The sequence below is a fragment of the Phascolarctos cinereus genome, unplaced genomic scaffold, assembly GCF_003287225.1.
Source record: "Phascolarctos cinereus isolate Bilbo 61053 unplaced genomic scaffold, phaCin_HiC Scaffold_2;HRSCAF=192, whole genome shotgun sequence".
NCBI classification, from domain to species: Eukaryota; Metazoa; Chordata; class Mammalia; order Diprotodontia; family Phascolarctidae; genus Phascolarctos; species Phascolarctos cinereus.
Window position 1 is genome coordinate 34,617,049 of NW_027555625.1, and position 16,315 is coordinate 34,633,363.

A 16,315-nucleotide genomic window follows, 5' to 3' on the forward strand; every position below is an offset into this window, starting at 1 on the left:
GGAAATTGTAGTGGCTGTGGAGAGGAACCTTTCCTCACAGTCACAGTTCCTCACAAGAAAGGAGTACTTGTGGTCACAGGCCAGGAAAGGAGTAAACACCTCGCCCCTTATCATACCACCTTGGAAGAACTGAAAATTTACAGGTCCCTACAAGTATCTCTGAAAACAGCTGTACAAACCCCCAAAGCTTGGGACAGTACATTCTCCACATTGGAGGCAGACTCTTACCTTAACAAAGAGTTTAAAACTCAAGTAATTGGCTGGGATCATGAGCAAGCAGTGCAAAAAGAGTCAGATTGTATTATCTTACTTTGGTGAAAAAGAAGATCAAAATATACAACCAGAAGAAGACAACAAAGTCAAAGCTCCTACATCCAAAGCCTCCAAGAAAAATATGAATCAGTCCCAGGCCTTGGAAGAGCTCAAAAGGGATTTTGAGAAGCAAGTAAGGGAAGTAGAGGAAAAACTGGGAAGAGAAATGAGAGTGATGCAAGAAAATCATGAAAAACAAGTCAACAGCTTGCTAAAGGAGACCCAAAAAAATACTGAAGAAAATAACACCTTAAAAAATAGCCTAACCCAAATGGCAAAAGAGGTCCAAAAAGCCAATGAGGAGAAAAATGCCCTAAAAAAAAAATTGGCCAAATGGAAAAGGAAGTCCAAAAGATTACTGAAGAAAATACTTCCTTAAAAATTAGAATAGAGCAATTGGAAGCTAGTGACTTTATGAGAAATCAAGACACTGTAAAACAAATCCAAAAGAATGAAAAATTAGAAAACAATGTGAAATATCTCACTGGAAAAACAACTGACCTGGAAAATAGATCCAGGAGAGAGAATTTAAAAATTATTAGACTATCTGAAAGCCATGATCAAAAAAAGAGCCTAGACATCATCTTCCAAGAAATTATCAAGGAAAACTGCCCTGATATATTAGAGGGCAAAATAGACATTGAAAGAATCCACAGATCTCCTCCTGAAAGAGATCCCCAAAGGAAAACTCCTAGGAATATTATAGCCAAATTCCAGAGTTCCCAGGTCAAGGAGAAAATATTACAAGCTGCCAGAAGGAAACAATTCAAGTACTGTGGAAACACAATCAGGATAACACTAGATTTAGCAGCTTCTACATCAAAGGACCGCAGGACATGGAATATAATATTCTGGAGAGCAAAGGAGAGAGGATTACAACCAAGAATCACCTACCCAGCAAAACTGAGTATAATCCTTCAGGGGAAAAAATGGTCATTCAGTGAAATAGAGGATTTTTAAGCATTCCTGATGAAAAGACTAGAGCTGAATAGAAAATTTGACTTTCAAATACAGGACTCAGTGGAACATGAAGAGGTAAACAGGAAAGAGAAATCATAAGAGACTTATTAAGATTGAACTGTTTACATTCCTGCATGGAAAGATGATATTTGTAACTCATGAGACCTTTGTCAGTATTAGGGTAGTTGGAGGAAAAAAATTATATGTATGTATGTATATATAGATAGATAGATAGAGGGCACAGGGTGAGTTGAAGATTAAGGGGTCATATCTGGAGAATAAAATTAAGGGATGAGAGAGGATTATACTGGAGAAGAAGAAAGGGAGAGGTAGAATGGGGTAAATTATCTCACAAAAAAAAACAGAAAAGAAAAGTCTCTTACAGTGGAGGGGAAAGGGGAAGGTGAGAGGGAATGAGTGAATCTTATTCTCATAGGATTTGGCTTAAGGAGGAATAACATACACATTCAATTGGGTATGGAAATCTGTCTTACCCTACAGGAAAATAGGGGGAGAAGGGGACAAGAGAGCAGGGGATGATAGAGAGGAGGGCAGATTGGGAAAGGGGTAATCAGAAGTAAATACTTCTGAGGAGGGGCAGGGTCAAAAGAAAGAATAGAATAAATGGGAGGGCAGGATAGGATTAAGGGAAATAGAGTTAGTTTTTCACAACATGTCTACTATGGAAGTGTTTTGCATAACTGCACATGTACAACCTATATTGAGTTGCTTGCCTTTTCAATGAGGGTGGGTGGGGAGGGAGGAAGAGAGAAAATTTGAAACCTGAAGTTTTAAAAACATATGCTTAAAAAAATGTTTTCACATGCTATTGGGAAATAAGAAATACAGGAAATGGGGTACAGAAGTCTATGCTGCCCTTCAGGAAAATAGAAGGGGAAGGGGACAAGAGAAGGGGGCAGAGACAGAAGAGAGGACAGACTAGGGGAAGGGATATTCAGAATGCATGCCATCTTGGGGTAGGGGGAGGGGTGAGATGGGGTGAAAATTTGGAACTCAAAAACTTGTGGAAGTGAATGTTGAAAACTAAAAATAAATAAATTTATATTAAAAAAAGAAAAGAAAAAAAAACAGCGTAGGAGGAAAAGGGTCATAAACCCATTTTAAAAAACAGGCCATAAATGAGCTCCCTAAGAAAAAAAGCATCCGGACCAAACAGATTCACAAGTGAATTCTACCAAACATTTAAAGATCAACTAGTTCCAATATTAAATAAATTATCTTAAATAATAGGCGAAGAAGGAGTCCTACTAAACTCTTTTAGGAAATAAAGATGGGGCTGATACCTAAACCAGAAAGACCAAAAACAGAAAAGAAAATTTTAGACCAATTTCACTAATGAATATTGATGCAAAAATCCTAAATAAAATAGTAGCTAGGAGACTACAGCAATATAACACAAAGATTATATATTGTGACTAAATGGGATTTATGCCAGGAATGCAGGGCTGGTTTAATATTAGGAAAATTATGAACATAATTACCAAGATAAGGTCAAAATGGATACATGGCCCAGACATCAAAGGAGAGATATCATAAGTAAATTGGAAGAACATAGACTAACTATATTACCTATCAGATTTATGGAGAAGAGAAGAATTTATGAATAAACAAGAGATAAACAAGTATTGTGGGATGTAAAATGGATAAAAATTTAAAAGCTCTTGTACAAAGAAAACCAATTTAGCCAAGATTAGAAGGAAAACAGAAAAACTGGGGAATCATTTTTATAGCTAGTTATTTGGATAAAGACCTCATATCTCAAATATATAGAGAATTGAGTCAAATTTCTAAGAATGAGTCATTCCCCAATTGATAAATGGTCAAAAGACAGGAACAGGCAGTGACTGGAAGACAAAATCAAAGCTACAGCCACGGGAAAAAAAATGCTCTAAATCAATGATGAAAAATGAGAAATGCAAATTAAAACAACTCTGAGGTATCATTTCATTGGCTAAAATGATAGAAGACGAAAATGACAAGTGCTGGAGGAGATGTGGGGATATTGGGATACTAATACACTATTGGTGGAATTGTGAACTGATTCAACCATTAAGGAGACCAATTTGGAATTATGACTAAAGAGATAAAACTGTGAATAATCTCTGACCCAGCAATGACATTATTAGGTCTGTTTCCCAAAGGTGATCAGGGAAAAAGAAAAAGAATGTATATGCTCTAAAATATTCATAGCAACTCTCTTTGTGGTGGCAAAGAATGAGAATTCGAGGGGATGCCCATCAATTGGGTAATGGCTGAATAAGTTGTGGTATATGAGTGTGATGAACACTACTGTGCTGTAAGAAATGATGAGCAGGCTGATGTCAGAAAAACATGGAAAGACTTGTATGAGGTAATGGAGAGTGAAATGAGCAGAAACAAGAGAATGTTGTACACAGTAACAGTAATAAATACTGTTCGAAGAGTAACTGTGGATCATTAATCTGTTCTGAATAATATGAATAATCAAATCAACTATGAAGGACCTCTGAAGGAAGATGCTATCTACTTCAGAGAAAGAACTGATACGTGGGAGTATGCATTATATGGTTCCATATCCATATCTATATCTATATCCATATCTATATCAAACACTGTCCTTCTCTAGTGAGGGCTTAGGAGGGACAGAGGGAAAAAACTCAGAATTTGAAATGCAACTAAACAAATAAATAAATAACCAAAAAACGAACAACGAAAAAATTTAAAAGAAAAAAAGGGGGGGGGGAGAGTCAGTTCAGTAAACCCAACCAATGCAGCCAAAAAAGAAATAAAGGAAAAGCTCGTGAAGTGGGCCAGAGGCTTGGAGGCCACTTGCACCTGCATGTCTTGGACGCTCTTGGACAGGGCATGCAGCGAACTGCATCACAAACACAGAAACAAGCAGTCAGCAGCACAGGCATCGGCTCACAACCCACTGGTGTCACGAGGTCAGGTTAATCACGGCTTGGAATAGTGTTTAAAAGCTCCCGTGACACAGGTGACAACAGAAATCCCCTCGTTTGGTGATTCACTGAGGATTAACAGCCATGAGGTGGCCAACAGCAGCGCCCCTGACCACCCAGAATGCCCTGCTCAAAGGCCAAATGCAAGAGGACTGCTCGAGGGTCACCGGAATTCGGCAGATGACGTGATGGTGGCTGGACTGACCCACAGAAGCCAGCAGGGTCTTCCCTCTCAAGGAGAGTCCAGAATCCCAGAGTAGGAAGGGACCTCCAGGTCATCTATTCCAACCTGGCCTGGACAGGCCAAGGACAGTGGCCACAACAATACCCACAGGGGTCATCCAGTCTTCGAGTGAAGATGCCTGATGAGAAAGAACCCAACCCACTTGCTAACGTGGTCTTTTCACTTGAGGACAGATCTCCAGTCATCACCAACTCCTGCAGGCTGAAGCCAATAAGAGCGAGGAGGAGCTGTCTCCCTCACGACAGCCCCTCGGACACAACGAAGCTCTCTTCTGCTCTGCCCCCCACTCTCCCAAGTCTCTGCACAAGAAAAACCACCTGAATCAGTCCATCGATCAATAATCATTCATTATGAAGATTTTAGGAGGAATAATTCACATGGCCCAGGCATGACACGGAGATGGATGGGCAACCAAGCAGCAACTCTGCTGCTACCAAGACCCATCTTTGACATAATGGTTTTCTAACTAATTCTGCAGCAGATTTACACCTGTTTCCTGGTGGTGCTACAGACAGCCCTCATTCAGGGATTCAAAGTTCTGGGGGCCCCAAAGGCCAAGATGCACAGTGTTATGAGCTGGCTACTGTACATCATCCACGGCAACTTCTGGATAAGAAGCAGCATGACTGCGTGCCCTGTCACACGGCCAAAGCAAGGGAAAGAAGAGTGGCCCCAGGGGCCCTTGATGCTGCCTATGGGCAGATGCTCCAAGGAATGTTTACAGAAAACTACACGCTGGAAGAGCACAGTGCGAGAGGTTATGTCCTGAGGGAGGGAGCGCCTACGATGACACCACGGATGATGGCTGTACTGCTTTCACTCAGGCAGAGTCCCTGAAAGTCAGGGACTAATTCCCTTTACTTCCCTGCCTCAAAGGCCCCTCGGTGCATTTCTAAAGCAGCAGAGACCCCAGATTTCGCCAGGAGAACACCTTACCATACACAGCAAACACGTCTTTGATCTCCTTCTCAATCACCCGCAGGGCGGCCTCAATGCCATACGTGTTAGCCATGGCATGAATATCATTGGAATAGAGGCGGCTGAGGTCCAAGACCTATCAACAGGAAGAAAATTATCTGTTCAGAGCAGCCAGCCCCAACCTCTCCACCCTGGAGACTCTCACCTCTTTGACTCTGCCACTATGTCAGGAAGCATGCCAGAGCCAAGGAGTGGCGCACGCGTGCACGCGCACACACACACACACACACACACACTCTCTCTCTCCCCCTCACTCACTGCTGACTGCAAGCTAGCCAAGGATCCAGAATGAGGCTCATTTCCATTATAAGGGGAACAAAATGATTCAATACAAAGAAGGTTGGATTTGCTGGGTTTTTTTCTTCTTTTTTTTTTTAAAACACATAAGACTGATTAGTGTGCAGTTTCCCAGCGGGCAGGCATTTCCGGCTCCCCTGACCTCCCTGCTAGGCCCACAGGCCCCGGAAGCTCTCAGACACTGATCCTGCAGGCGGCCTTGCTTCCAGGTTATTTCTACTCTGGTTTAAGAGTGGCCCTAGCTGGTCCTGGCTGCTCATTTGAGTGGGGCCTGGGCTGAGCATGTGCTGTGACCCTCAGTTTGGCTTGGAAGAAGCCTGGTGGCTGCTCAACTTACACAAATAACCCGAGGGACATGAAACCCCCCAGTGCTGTCCTGTCCCCTCCTGGCCTGGTAAGCTTTTAAAAGAAGGGAGTTTTAGTGAGAAGCTGCTGACCAGCTGCAGGCTGGGCTGGGGGAGTCTGCTAGGAGTCCTTGGGCCTGAGGAGAAACTGAGGCAGCAGGCTCAGATGGTGGAATTAAAAAGGCACTGTCCTGGAAGCAAAGGCCGGGTGGGGGCAGGGCAAGGGCGCGCGTACATCTGTATACTTGAACAGCTCCGGCAGGTTGATGCCCTCCGTGTTCAGGACAAGCTCCTTCTCCTGCTTTTTGTTGGTGGTGTCATTGAGGAGGCAGCGGGTGATTCCCTTGGTCTCGTAGACGACAGCACTGTGGGCCAAGGAGACCACCAGCGAGCACAGGTCAAAGTGCACCTTCATCAGCGGCAGCTTCAGCGTCACCTGGAGAGAAGGCGGGCCAGGCGTGCGGTGAGGCCTTGTGTTCAAACACGGCCTCCTGGCTGCCCTGGCAGCACAGAATGACTGCAGCCTGGGTCAGGGGCGAGGGGACATGGGCCGGAAGAAGAGGTGGGTGTGTCTGTGTGTCTGTTCAAGGCGTAACCAAGGCTCTGGGCGAGCTGCCCTAAGCCCTGACTGGTCCGGGGGAGCAGGCGTGCACTCACTCTTCCTCCTGGCTCTGGGGGTTTGGGAAGCATGGGAGAGGGGGAGCAGGTGCTGCACTGGGGGGACGCCAAATTTCTGAGGGCATAAAATGGAAGGCGTGAGAGGGAGAGGCCCAATGACCCTAAAAACCCCAACGCAGGAAGCCTCTTTTTGCACACTCTCAACAGAGGGGCTCACCTTTAAGAAATCAGCCACGCAGTCAGTCCCCTCCCTGCTCGCCGTCCCCACTGGCCTGGCCCGGTCCACGCTCTGGACCCACGTCCCACCCTCCAGCCCCCGCTGCCCCACCCTCCGCCGCCTCTCCCCCTGCCTCCCTCCCCCATCTGGCAATCAGGCTTCCTCTCAGCTCAAAGGCCTCTCTCAAAGTGTCCCCAAGGTCCTTTCATCGCTGAAGGCTGTGGCCTTTCTGAGCCCTTTGGAGCAGCCCACACTACTGGTCATCCCTCACCCTGGACACCCGGCCACCTCTCTTCACAGCCTCCTCTCTTATCACAACCCCTAGGTGATTACACATCAGTCTTCACCTCTCTCTCCTCAGACCATCCAACACAAGCATTTCTAACTGAATAGAAGACGTCCTGGGTTTGAATCCCGCCTCTGAAGCTGACTCCCTGTGTTATCCCGGACCAATCGCTTCCTGCTGGGTCTCACTAGATGAGTGGTTTGGTCTAGATGGCCTCCAAGAGCCCGCCTGCCCAGTTCTAGGGCTGGCGCCCTCATTCGAGGTCTAACACAGAGCTCGGCCTGGGGTCTTTTTTCTCATCTCCCACAACCAGGGGAGCTCCCCCAGCCCTCCTACCTCACACCACAGGCCCTTCTCCACATCGAACGTGTAATCCTGGATGGACGAGTGGATGTTCCGTACAGCCTGGACCCTCAGCTCCGCTTCTGCCCCGGAGGGCCCGTGCCTGTGTGCCCGCTTCTTGCTGGGCGCCAGTGAGGAAGGCGCTGGCTGCTCAGTGTCTGGGCCCTGGCTGCCCTCCTCCTCTCGCTCATTCTCCTCCTCATTCTCTTCTTCCTGCTCCTCTTCCTCACTCTCATAATCCACCTGGGTAAGAACAGAGGCAGGAATGGCAAATTAGCAAGCTGGGGGCCTGGAGAGGGAGCTGAGGAAGGGGTCTTCGGATTCTGCGGCTCCTGGCCTTTCTGTGCCTTCAGGAAGCCCTCCCCTCTCCCTACCGATCTACCCTCCACCAAGTCTAAAGCACCGTCACCATGCACCCCCTCCATGACGAAGGCAGCTTTCTCTCTCCTTCGATGCCCCAGGCACTCATCAGTGTCTTGGTTACCTCACCTTTCGGCGCTGAGGTCAGTAACCTCAGTCACCCCCTGGCTCTGCGGCCTCTGAAGCTGTCTCCTCTGTCCAGTGAAATAACTGGAGCGCCCACCTCTGGGGGGCCATGGGGAGCACTCAGCGAATGTCAAAGCATTTTTTTTATTGTTATTTTTATTATCGCTTTGACCGCTATTTCTAATCTGAGCTCCACTCTGGCAGCTCTGCAGGTGAGCTGAGCCAAGACGCCCTCCAAGGTGACCTGTGCTGGCTTCCTATGGCCTGGGGGCACCCTGACCTCTAGCCCATCCCAACAGGTGGCACCTGGGCCCCTTCCTCTCACACTCCCTCAGCCCTCTCATGCTCTGGACAAATGAAAGGCAAGAGGAGAGGAAGACCCGGGGGTGGCAGGCCCTTGGCTCGCACCCGGATCTACCTTCAGCTGTCTGTGTAATGGGATCACAAGGTCCTAGACTGGGGGCTAGAAGGAATTCCAGAGGCTGGGGGGGGGGGAACAGACAGACGGCTCTGCATTTACACTTCTACTACTACCTACATGCCAGGCACCAGGCTAAGCACCAGGGATTGGGAGAAGGGCAGACACAGCCCCCGCCCTCAGGAAGCTCACAGTCTGACAGGGTGTCAACAACACACACAGCTGTGTTTAACAAGAGGGAATCTGACAGAGCTTCCTGTCGAAGTGGGGACTTTAGCTGGGACCTGGTGGAGGGCAGGGAAGCCAGGGAGTGTCCCAGGCCTGGGGGCAGCCAGGAGGCCAATGACCCTGGATGCGGAGGATGCGGGGGTGAGGCGGGACTGGCAAGGCAGGAGGGGGCTAGGCCACGAAGAGCTTTGAGGGCCCCCCCAGCGTTTACTGAGCAGGGCTGCCACAGTCACACAGGTGCGATGGCCGAGGGAGGATGAGCCACTGCCCCTCACTGGCCTCCGTTTGCTCTTCATCTGTGAAGGGAGGCCAATTTCCTACTAAAAGCCTAGCAGCTTATCCAATCCCGACTCCCTCATCTTTGAGGACAAGAAAGCAGAGGCCCAGAGACACCAAGAGATTCTCCAAGGGCCACACAGGCAGCTTATCAAGAGAGCTGAGAGTCAAGCCTAGCCAGAGCTGCTGGGGAGAGGGTCTTCTCGTGCTCCCAGGACCCCTCACCTCTTCCTCCTGCTTCTTTTTCCACTTCTTGTCTGTAGCATCAGCATCTCCTTCTTCAGCGTCGCCATCGACGATCTGCTCCTCCCCTTCGTCGTCACCCTCCCGATCCTCCTGCAGTGGGTAAACGGACACTCTCAGGCCGGTGCTGTCCCAGAGAAAGGGCTCCACCTTCAGCACAAGCCCCGATCTTCCTTCCCCCGCCCACGCACCACACGTGTCCCCTCACACGGGCACACGGTTCCCTTATGAAAAGCAACATCAAGCACCCTCCTGAAAGCAATGCCCCTCCCCAACAAAGTGTGGGGAGATGACGCAGGGCGGAAAAAACCGCCTGCTCCAAACAGCCCTACGCGGAATGCCGTTCCTTTCCCCTTATCTGGGGAAGCCCATCAGCCAGCCACATTCCCCTGGGGATGAAAGCGTGTCCTGTTCTACGAGGCGCAGCCCCTTTCCCACGTGTCTGGGTGAGTCGGTGACCAGGCTCCTACCCTAAAGGGTGGCACCGACGTCCTTCCTACACACCGCTGCCCCTTCTGAGCTGGCACAGCACCACCAACCCAACCCCAGGCATGACTACGAAGAGTGACAAAGCCAGGCCTTGTCCTTCCTCTCAGCCCCCACCCTACAACATCTCTCCTCCCCTCCTGTGGCTCGGACACCCCTTTCAGCTAACCTGGACTCCTCGCTGCTCCCCACATCCCACATCTCATCCCCTGGATCTTCATGCCTAGAAGGCTTCTCTGCCTCTAATGGAGTCCTTCAAGGTTCAGCCTGTCTCGTTGGCTGATGCGCCGTTCAGTGTGTTCTCTGACCACCCCCCAAATGTCTCCACATCTATCTTTGCAGACACTGTTGATCTGCCATAGCACGGAAGGTCCTCGAGGATGGGGACCATCCCTGTACCCCAGTGATAGCACAGCACCTGATGCACAAGAGGCCCTATGCTAAGCACCAAACGAACAGGACTGAATCTCCCTCCTCTCTCTTCTGGCCAGCCCTGACTGTGGGCAGCTGAGAATTCCAGTCGGTCAGAGCTCAGAGCAGGCCCCTGCTCATGGGCTCTGACAGGGAGGAGGCACTGAAGGGCTCTGTGAGTCAGCTTCCCCCAGAGCTCTGCCTCAGATCGGTGTGGGGGGCTCCTTGGGGCTGCACGCCCCAGGTGGAGGCAGCTCCTCATTCTGGCTGAAGGAGATTCCCAGCCCTCCTACCAGATGTTTCTCCCAGGACCTACCCACTGACTCCTGCCTCGGCCAGAGCCTCGAGAGGGCTCTCTACCTACCCTGCTCCTCAGAAGGGCCTGCCCACTCACCCGACTTCCCGGCATCTCCCCACCGCCGTCCAGGTCCTGCTGAGTTGCCCTCCGAGTGCTCACGGCTTTAAAGGACGATGTCTTGCTGCTCTTCCTTTTGATGGCCTCCAGCAGGAGCTTAATGAACCTGAGCAGGAGAGGAAGCGTGCGGCCCGCAACCTTAGAGGGACGAGTCATTCTGCCGAGAAGCCCCACCTCTGCATGAATCCACAGCGTCCGTGGTCAGCCCTGACCCGGAGTCTAGAGTCAAGGGGCCACAAGCCCGGGCAAGGCTCCAACGGCCGGCATCCAAGCTATGCTGCCATCACTGTGGAGGGGCCCTCGTTAGGCGGAGCGGAACCAGCCCCTATGAGGAGTAAGGGCTGCGAGGGCGGGCCCTGAGTGCCAAGCCAGCCTCAGACCCTCCCGGCTCCTCCTCTACGCTGCCCTCCATTTCTCTGCTAGCATCTAAATGTCCTGTTCAGCTCTTCCAGACTTACCGCTTTTCTCTGCTGCAGCCTAACTGGCCTCCTCGTTATTCCTCATCCACCACCTCCAAACCTTGGCACAGGCTGTGCCCGCAGGCCTGGAATGTGGTCCTTCCCAACCTAATCCCCTTCCCTTCAAACTCCGGAATCCCTAATTTCCTCCAAAGCTCAGCCCAAGGGTCGCTTCCCATCATCCCCCAGACGTCAGCCATCATTCAGTAATACCCAATTCTTCACGACCCCATGGACCACAGCATGATAATCCTGTCCGCAGGGCTTTCTTGGCAAAGATACTGGAGTGGTTTGCCATTTCTTTCTCCGCTGAATTGAGACAAAACAGCGTTCACCGACGTGCCCACGATCACACAGCTAGTAAGAGCCTGAGGCAGCATCTGAACTCAGGTCTTCTTGATGCCGTACCCAGCACTCTATCCACTGTGCCACCCAGCTGAGTGATCCACCATTAGAGTAACCATTTTTGTGAGAGACACGGAAGCACAGACAGGGTGCTAGACATTCAGTCGTTGTTATGGGGCAAGTAAGTCACTTGGAGAAGGAGAAAGGAAGTGAATAAGCATGTACACAGTGCTGCCAGGGGCTTTTGCCTTATATAAATGACCTCATTGGATCCTCACAACAACCCGGAGAAGTGGGCTCAGCCTTAGCCTCTCTCTGACCCTCTCGGGGTCCAAGGAACCCCCTCCAACAGGGCAAGCGGGCCTCTTTCTAGTCTCAGAAGTTGCTTGGAGCACTGAGGTGACCCGCTGGGAGTCTCACAGGCCACCCTGGCCTCAAGGCCAGGTCTCTGTCCACAACGCATGCTGTCCCTCATGATACACACAAATGTTCAGCTGTCCTTATGACATATTTGAAAAAAAGGAATTACAGATCCTCTCCCTAGAGATAAAGGCTTATTAAGTTTCCCCCTGGCTTTGGGCATTGAGACAACTTTCAAGGATGAATAAGTGTTGGAAAGTGAGAAGAAGTGACACAAGAAGTGACACTCAGAGCCCAACTGCAGGCTTGCTGGGGGCGGCCTTGGAGGTACAGCCCTTTGCTGACAGCATCAGACACATCCCTCAAGCAGCTGGCAGGTCAAGGGACTGGTCTTGAATCTGCAAGTTTCTCCATTATTAATCACTGCTCTATTTTTTTTATAGCCACTAAGCTATTATCAATAACTTAGAGAAGCTTTTCAGGTTTTAAGTGCTTTAAAAAGATCATAAAAAGTTAAGAGTCAAAATGATATGCTTATCTCAAATCACAGCAAGGGAAAAAATTATGACAGGACAAGGCCAATAACTTAGATCTTACAAGAATAAAAAACTGTCAGCATGATGAAAGATAAGATAAAACTGAGATCAAAAGAGAAGCAAGAGACAGAAGAAAACGTGCATCATGAACAAACACATTTGAAAAAACGTTCAACCTCATGACCAGGGAAATGTAGATTACTCCCCAGACAACCCCTCCTCCACCACCACCATCGGTCCCATGGCCGCCATTGCTGTTGCCTCCAAACAGCCAGGTTGCCCCCACACTCCATTCTGAGGAAGTACCATGTACCTGGGCCAGCCGCGGCCACTTCTATTCTCACTTAACCTCTGACCCTCTGGACAACCTTCCTACTTTCTGGTTTCCCCTCTGCCTCTTTCATCTCCCTCTTATCGTTTTATCTTCTGTCTTCTCCCATTAGAAGAGAAGCTCCTTGAGGGCAGGGTCTGTCCCAGGAACAGCTATTTGTACTCCTAGGGCTTAACACAGTGTCTGACTCTGCATCTGTCTCTCGGTCTACCTCGGGCCATTCAGACTGGAAAGTGGTCCAGCAACAGGAATCATCAGATCAGTCCCAGATCTCCCTACGGAGAACACAACCCAAAGAAGTCATACAAAGGTGCTCCTTTGCTGTCCTGAAGCACGTTAGAACAGGATGGCCCATGCACCCCAAGAGGAGGAGGAAGTCTGGCAGATCAATGGGATGGGGATGATGCTGCCAATGAGACTAACGTGAACAATACAAAAATCAGAAAAATCTGTGAGAAATGGTGCAAAAGAGAGAAAAGCTGAATTCAGAGAACTTGTATGCATGTGACCACAGTTATTGTTGGCAAAACTGTGTATAAAAGCACGCTGGAATGCACAAGCATAAGGCCCAGCAGGGATAATGATTACTTACCGATAAATTGCTGACACACGTATGTTTATACATCATAGATGAGAGGATTTATATAAAAAGCCATTTGCAAACTTTACAGGATGATGTAAATTACAATTTTTACGACAGGGCAGTAGTGCCTTTCGTTATGTGTACATACATACATACACATACATACGTACATACACACATACATAAGATGAAACACAAATTTATAGGATGCAGAGCTGGACTTTGTCTCTGGTACTACTGAGGCATGGGCCTGCCTGAGCTCAGAGAGTGGCAGACTTGGTCTCTTCAACCAAGCTGAACAAACTTTTATTAAGCACATATGACATGCAAAGGACTATGCCAGGTGATGGGATGGAGATAAAAGAATGAAAAATGGTCCCTGCCCTCAAGGAATTTACCATGTGGCAAAGCATCTGAGCCCTGGAGGAAGAAAAGGACTCCAAGAGTGAAAGAGGGGCGGGGGTGGGGGGGGCATGGAAGGAGACTCTGCAATTCCACCAGGTTAATATCAGCAGAAGCCTGGGCTACACACACGTGAGTGAACATAAGGAATGAAATCAGCTTTGTAAGGATAAAATGACATGACCGGAACGAAGGGGTTACAAGCTCTCCCATGAACAATCCTAGATGGGCTGAGAGCCAGCAGTGGCTGTGCCCAATTACACTGAGCACCCCTGTAGGCCAGGCCTGGTGGGGCACAGAGGGGCAGTCTTTTATCTTCTAGGAGCAGGTGGCCTGGCAGAGAAGATGCACATGCAGTAATAGGCAGCCAGTGAGCACATGCCATGGTATACCAGAGAGGCAAAGTGATAAATGTCCGTTAAGTCCAATTAAGCTGAAAGGTGGCCCCCGAGGTCAAGGAAAGATGGGGAGCGCTTCCCATGGGACTTAGGACATCAGAGCTTGACCTGGACCTTGAAGCATGGGGTGGAGATGTGGTGGTCTTCATGGTGGGCAGAGACAATGAGAGGAGGTGGGAAAGCCTGGCATATATTTGGGAAATGGCAGTGTCATTTGGAAAGGTTAGCTGGAGCTACAAGGGGCATATGAGGAGGGGGGAGGCTTTGAGTTCCCTGGGGCACCCACAAAAGTTCTGCAAGCAGGTGAATGATAGGAACGGAGCTGTGTCTGGCCATGATGTCCAGGAGGAATGAGGGGAGGGTACAACAGAGACTAAAGGAAGATCAGTTTAGAAGCTCCTGCACAGGGACAGGTGAGAGACTGTGGGAACCTGACCTGGGAGAAGAGAAAGGGAAGAGGGAAAGCAACAGATGGATAGGTTTGGGGGAGTTTGGTCCGGAGATGCCCAAGTTAGAGACACCAGCCGGACGTCATGGCACAGCCGTCATGCAGGCAGCTGGAAACATGGGCCTGGAGCAAAGGCTCTGGAGAGTCATCAGCACAGAGGAGGCAGCTGGAGTCAGAGAGCAGAGACAGAGAGAGAGTAAATGACTGACAGAATACCTTGGGGACCCCCACATTTAGGTGGCAAAGGAGACAGGAGCAGAGCGGGGCAGGAGAACTAGGAAAGTCTAGTCTAACAGAAGTCAAGGGTAGAGAACATTTCAAGAAGGGGGAAGGGGTGCAGTCCATCAGTGTCAAATGCTGCCCAGAGGTCAGGAAGTCAAGGCTGGCTAGATCTGGTGGTTGGGAGGCCGCTGGCGTGGTTAAGGGAGCAGCTTTAGTACAGGAGTCACAGATAGCAGGGGCCAGAGTCCCAGGGCAGAAGGAACGAGTGAGTGGTCAGGATGTGGGGAATCCAGACCAGGAGGCTCCACCGGAGAATGCGGATTTAGAGTGGGAAGGGAACACTGAAGTGATTGAACATGGGGAAGCTGACAGGCAGTGAGGCCGAAGGGGTCACCAGGGAAGCCAGGGCCAGGGTTCAAACTCAGTCTGTGACTCCAAGCTCATCCCTCGGAGCCCTGCACCACATCCCCTCTGAAGGATGAATAAACAACATGCATGCTACCTCTCCAGGTGACTGTGGGTGATTGTTCAAATGCTTGATGGTGCAGCTGTGATTAGTAAAACACAAGCTCATTTACAAGCCAAAAAAGGGTAAGCCCCAGGTACTCGGAATAAAAGGAATTCTGGCGGCAGGCTGGGCTCCAAGACAAAGGCCCCTCCACAACAGGCAGCCAATCTAGTCTGGACTCAAGAGGCAGGGGCTGCAATGAGCAGAGGGAAGCAGGGTTACCAAGGAAGGCCCCTGGTTCTGGGTCCAAAGTCGGCCTCTGACAACCCTTCCCCAAGTGACTGGAGACAAGTCCCTTCAGCCAATGGGCCTCAGCTTCCTCCTCTATAACATGGGAAGAGAGAGGGAGGGGCTAGATGGCCCGAGGCCCCTCCCAGCTCTAGGTCTCCGATCCTAAGAACTACAGGGTTGGCCTGGGACTCAGGAAGACAAGTGGAGTCTGCCCCTCTCTGTGACCTTGGGCAAGGCTGCGGCAACTCTCCAAGGCAATCAGTAACAGAGGAGTAGCCTCTCTGTATCAGAAGAGGGAATACCTGCCCACACCACCAACTGCCCACGTGGATGAAATCACAGCTCCAGATGTACCTCCCCGCTCCCCACATCCCCTGAAATTCCAGACACTGTGTCAGGCACTGGGGATACAAAGGCCAAACTAAAAGTCCCTGCTTTAACGGGTAGAGAGGACATCCCCATCAGAAAGCACGGCACACATAAAGCACAGAGGACACAGGCTTAATCTGAATGTGCCCCATCTTGTACCCACCACGTATCACACGGAGACTTGTAAGCTAAGCCTCACGCATGTCAAGACCATGACGCCTGGGCTGGTCCGCGTGAACCTCCAAGGGGGAACTGCCATTTCTCTAAGAGGATTGGTGAGCATACTTTGATTTAGAGAGGCAGCTGCCACAACTGCCCCTTCCACGGACACTTTGTTCCCACTCTCAATACAAATCTGGGCTGGCATTACACTGGAGGACAGCAGGGAGGAAGCTGACTAATAGAATGAAAAACTGTGAATGTGAATACAGTAGGCACTTAATAAAAGCATCCTGACCGTTTCTTCAAAGGGCAAGGTGACCAGAGTTTTTCTCTTTGGTGCCAGAATTTGGCAGGCACATACAAAACTTTCAGTCCTTCAACTGCCTCCCAAACAACGGAGCTTAGCATCTGTTTAGCAAGAACACTCAGTTAAAGTAGGAA

General features: G+C 49.6%; 1 protein-coding gene across 1 annotated transcript in view; it reads right to left on the reverse strand.

Moving 5' to 3' along the window:
• The window catches only part of POLR1A (RNA polymerase I subunit A), an 87,844-nt gene that overhangs the window by 4,251 nt on the left and 67,278 nt on the right, over nucleotides 1–16,315 (reverse strand). Inside the window, exons 28-32 of the mRNA XM_020969477.2 lie at nucleotides 10,501–10,627; nucleotides 9,192–9,302; nucleotides 7,553–7,801; nucleotides 6,331–6,531; nucleotides 5,413–5,530 (exon numbers count right to left, since the gene is read on the reverse strand). Coding sequence (XP_020825136.1) covers nucleotides 5,413–5,530; nucleotides 6,331–6,531; nucleotides 7,553–7,801; nucleotides 9,192–9,302; nucleotides 10,501–10,627 — 806 coding nt within the window. The remainder of the gene's footprint in view (nucleotides 1–5,412; nucleotides 5,531–6,330; nucleotides 6,532–7,552; nucleotides 7,802–9,191; nucleotides 9,303–10,500; nucleotides 10,628–16,315) is intronic.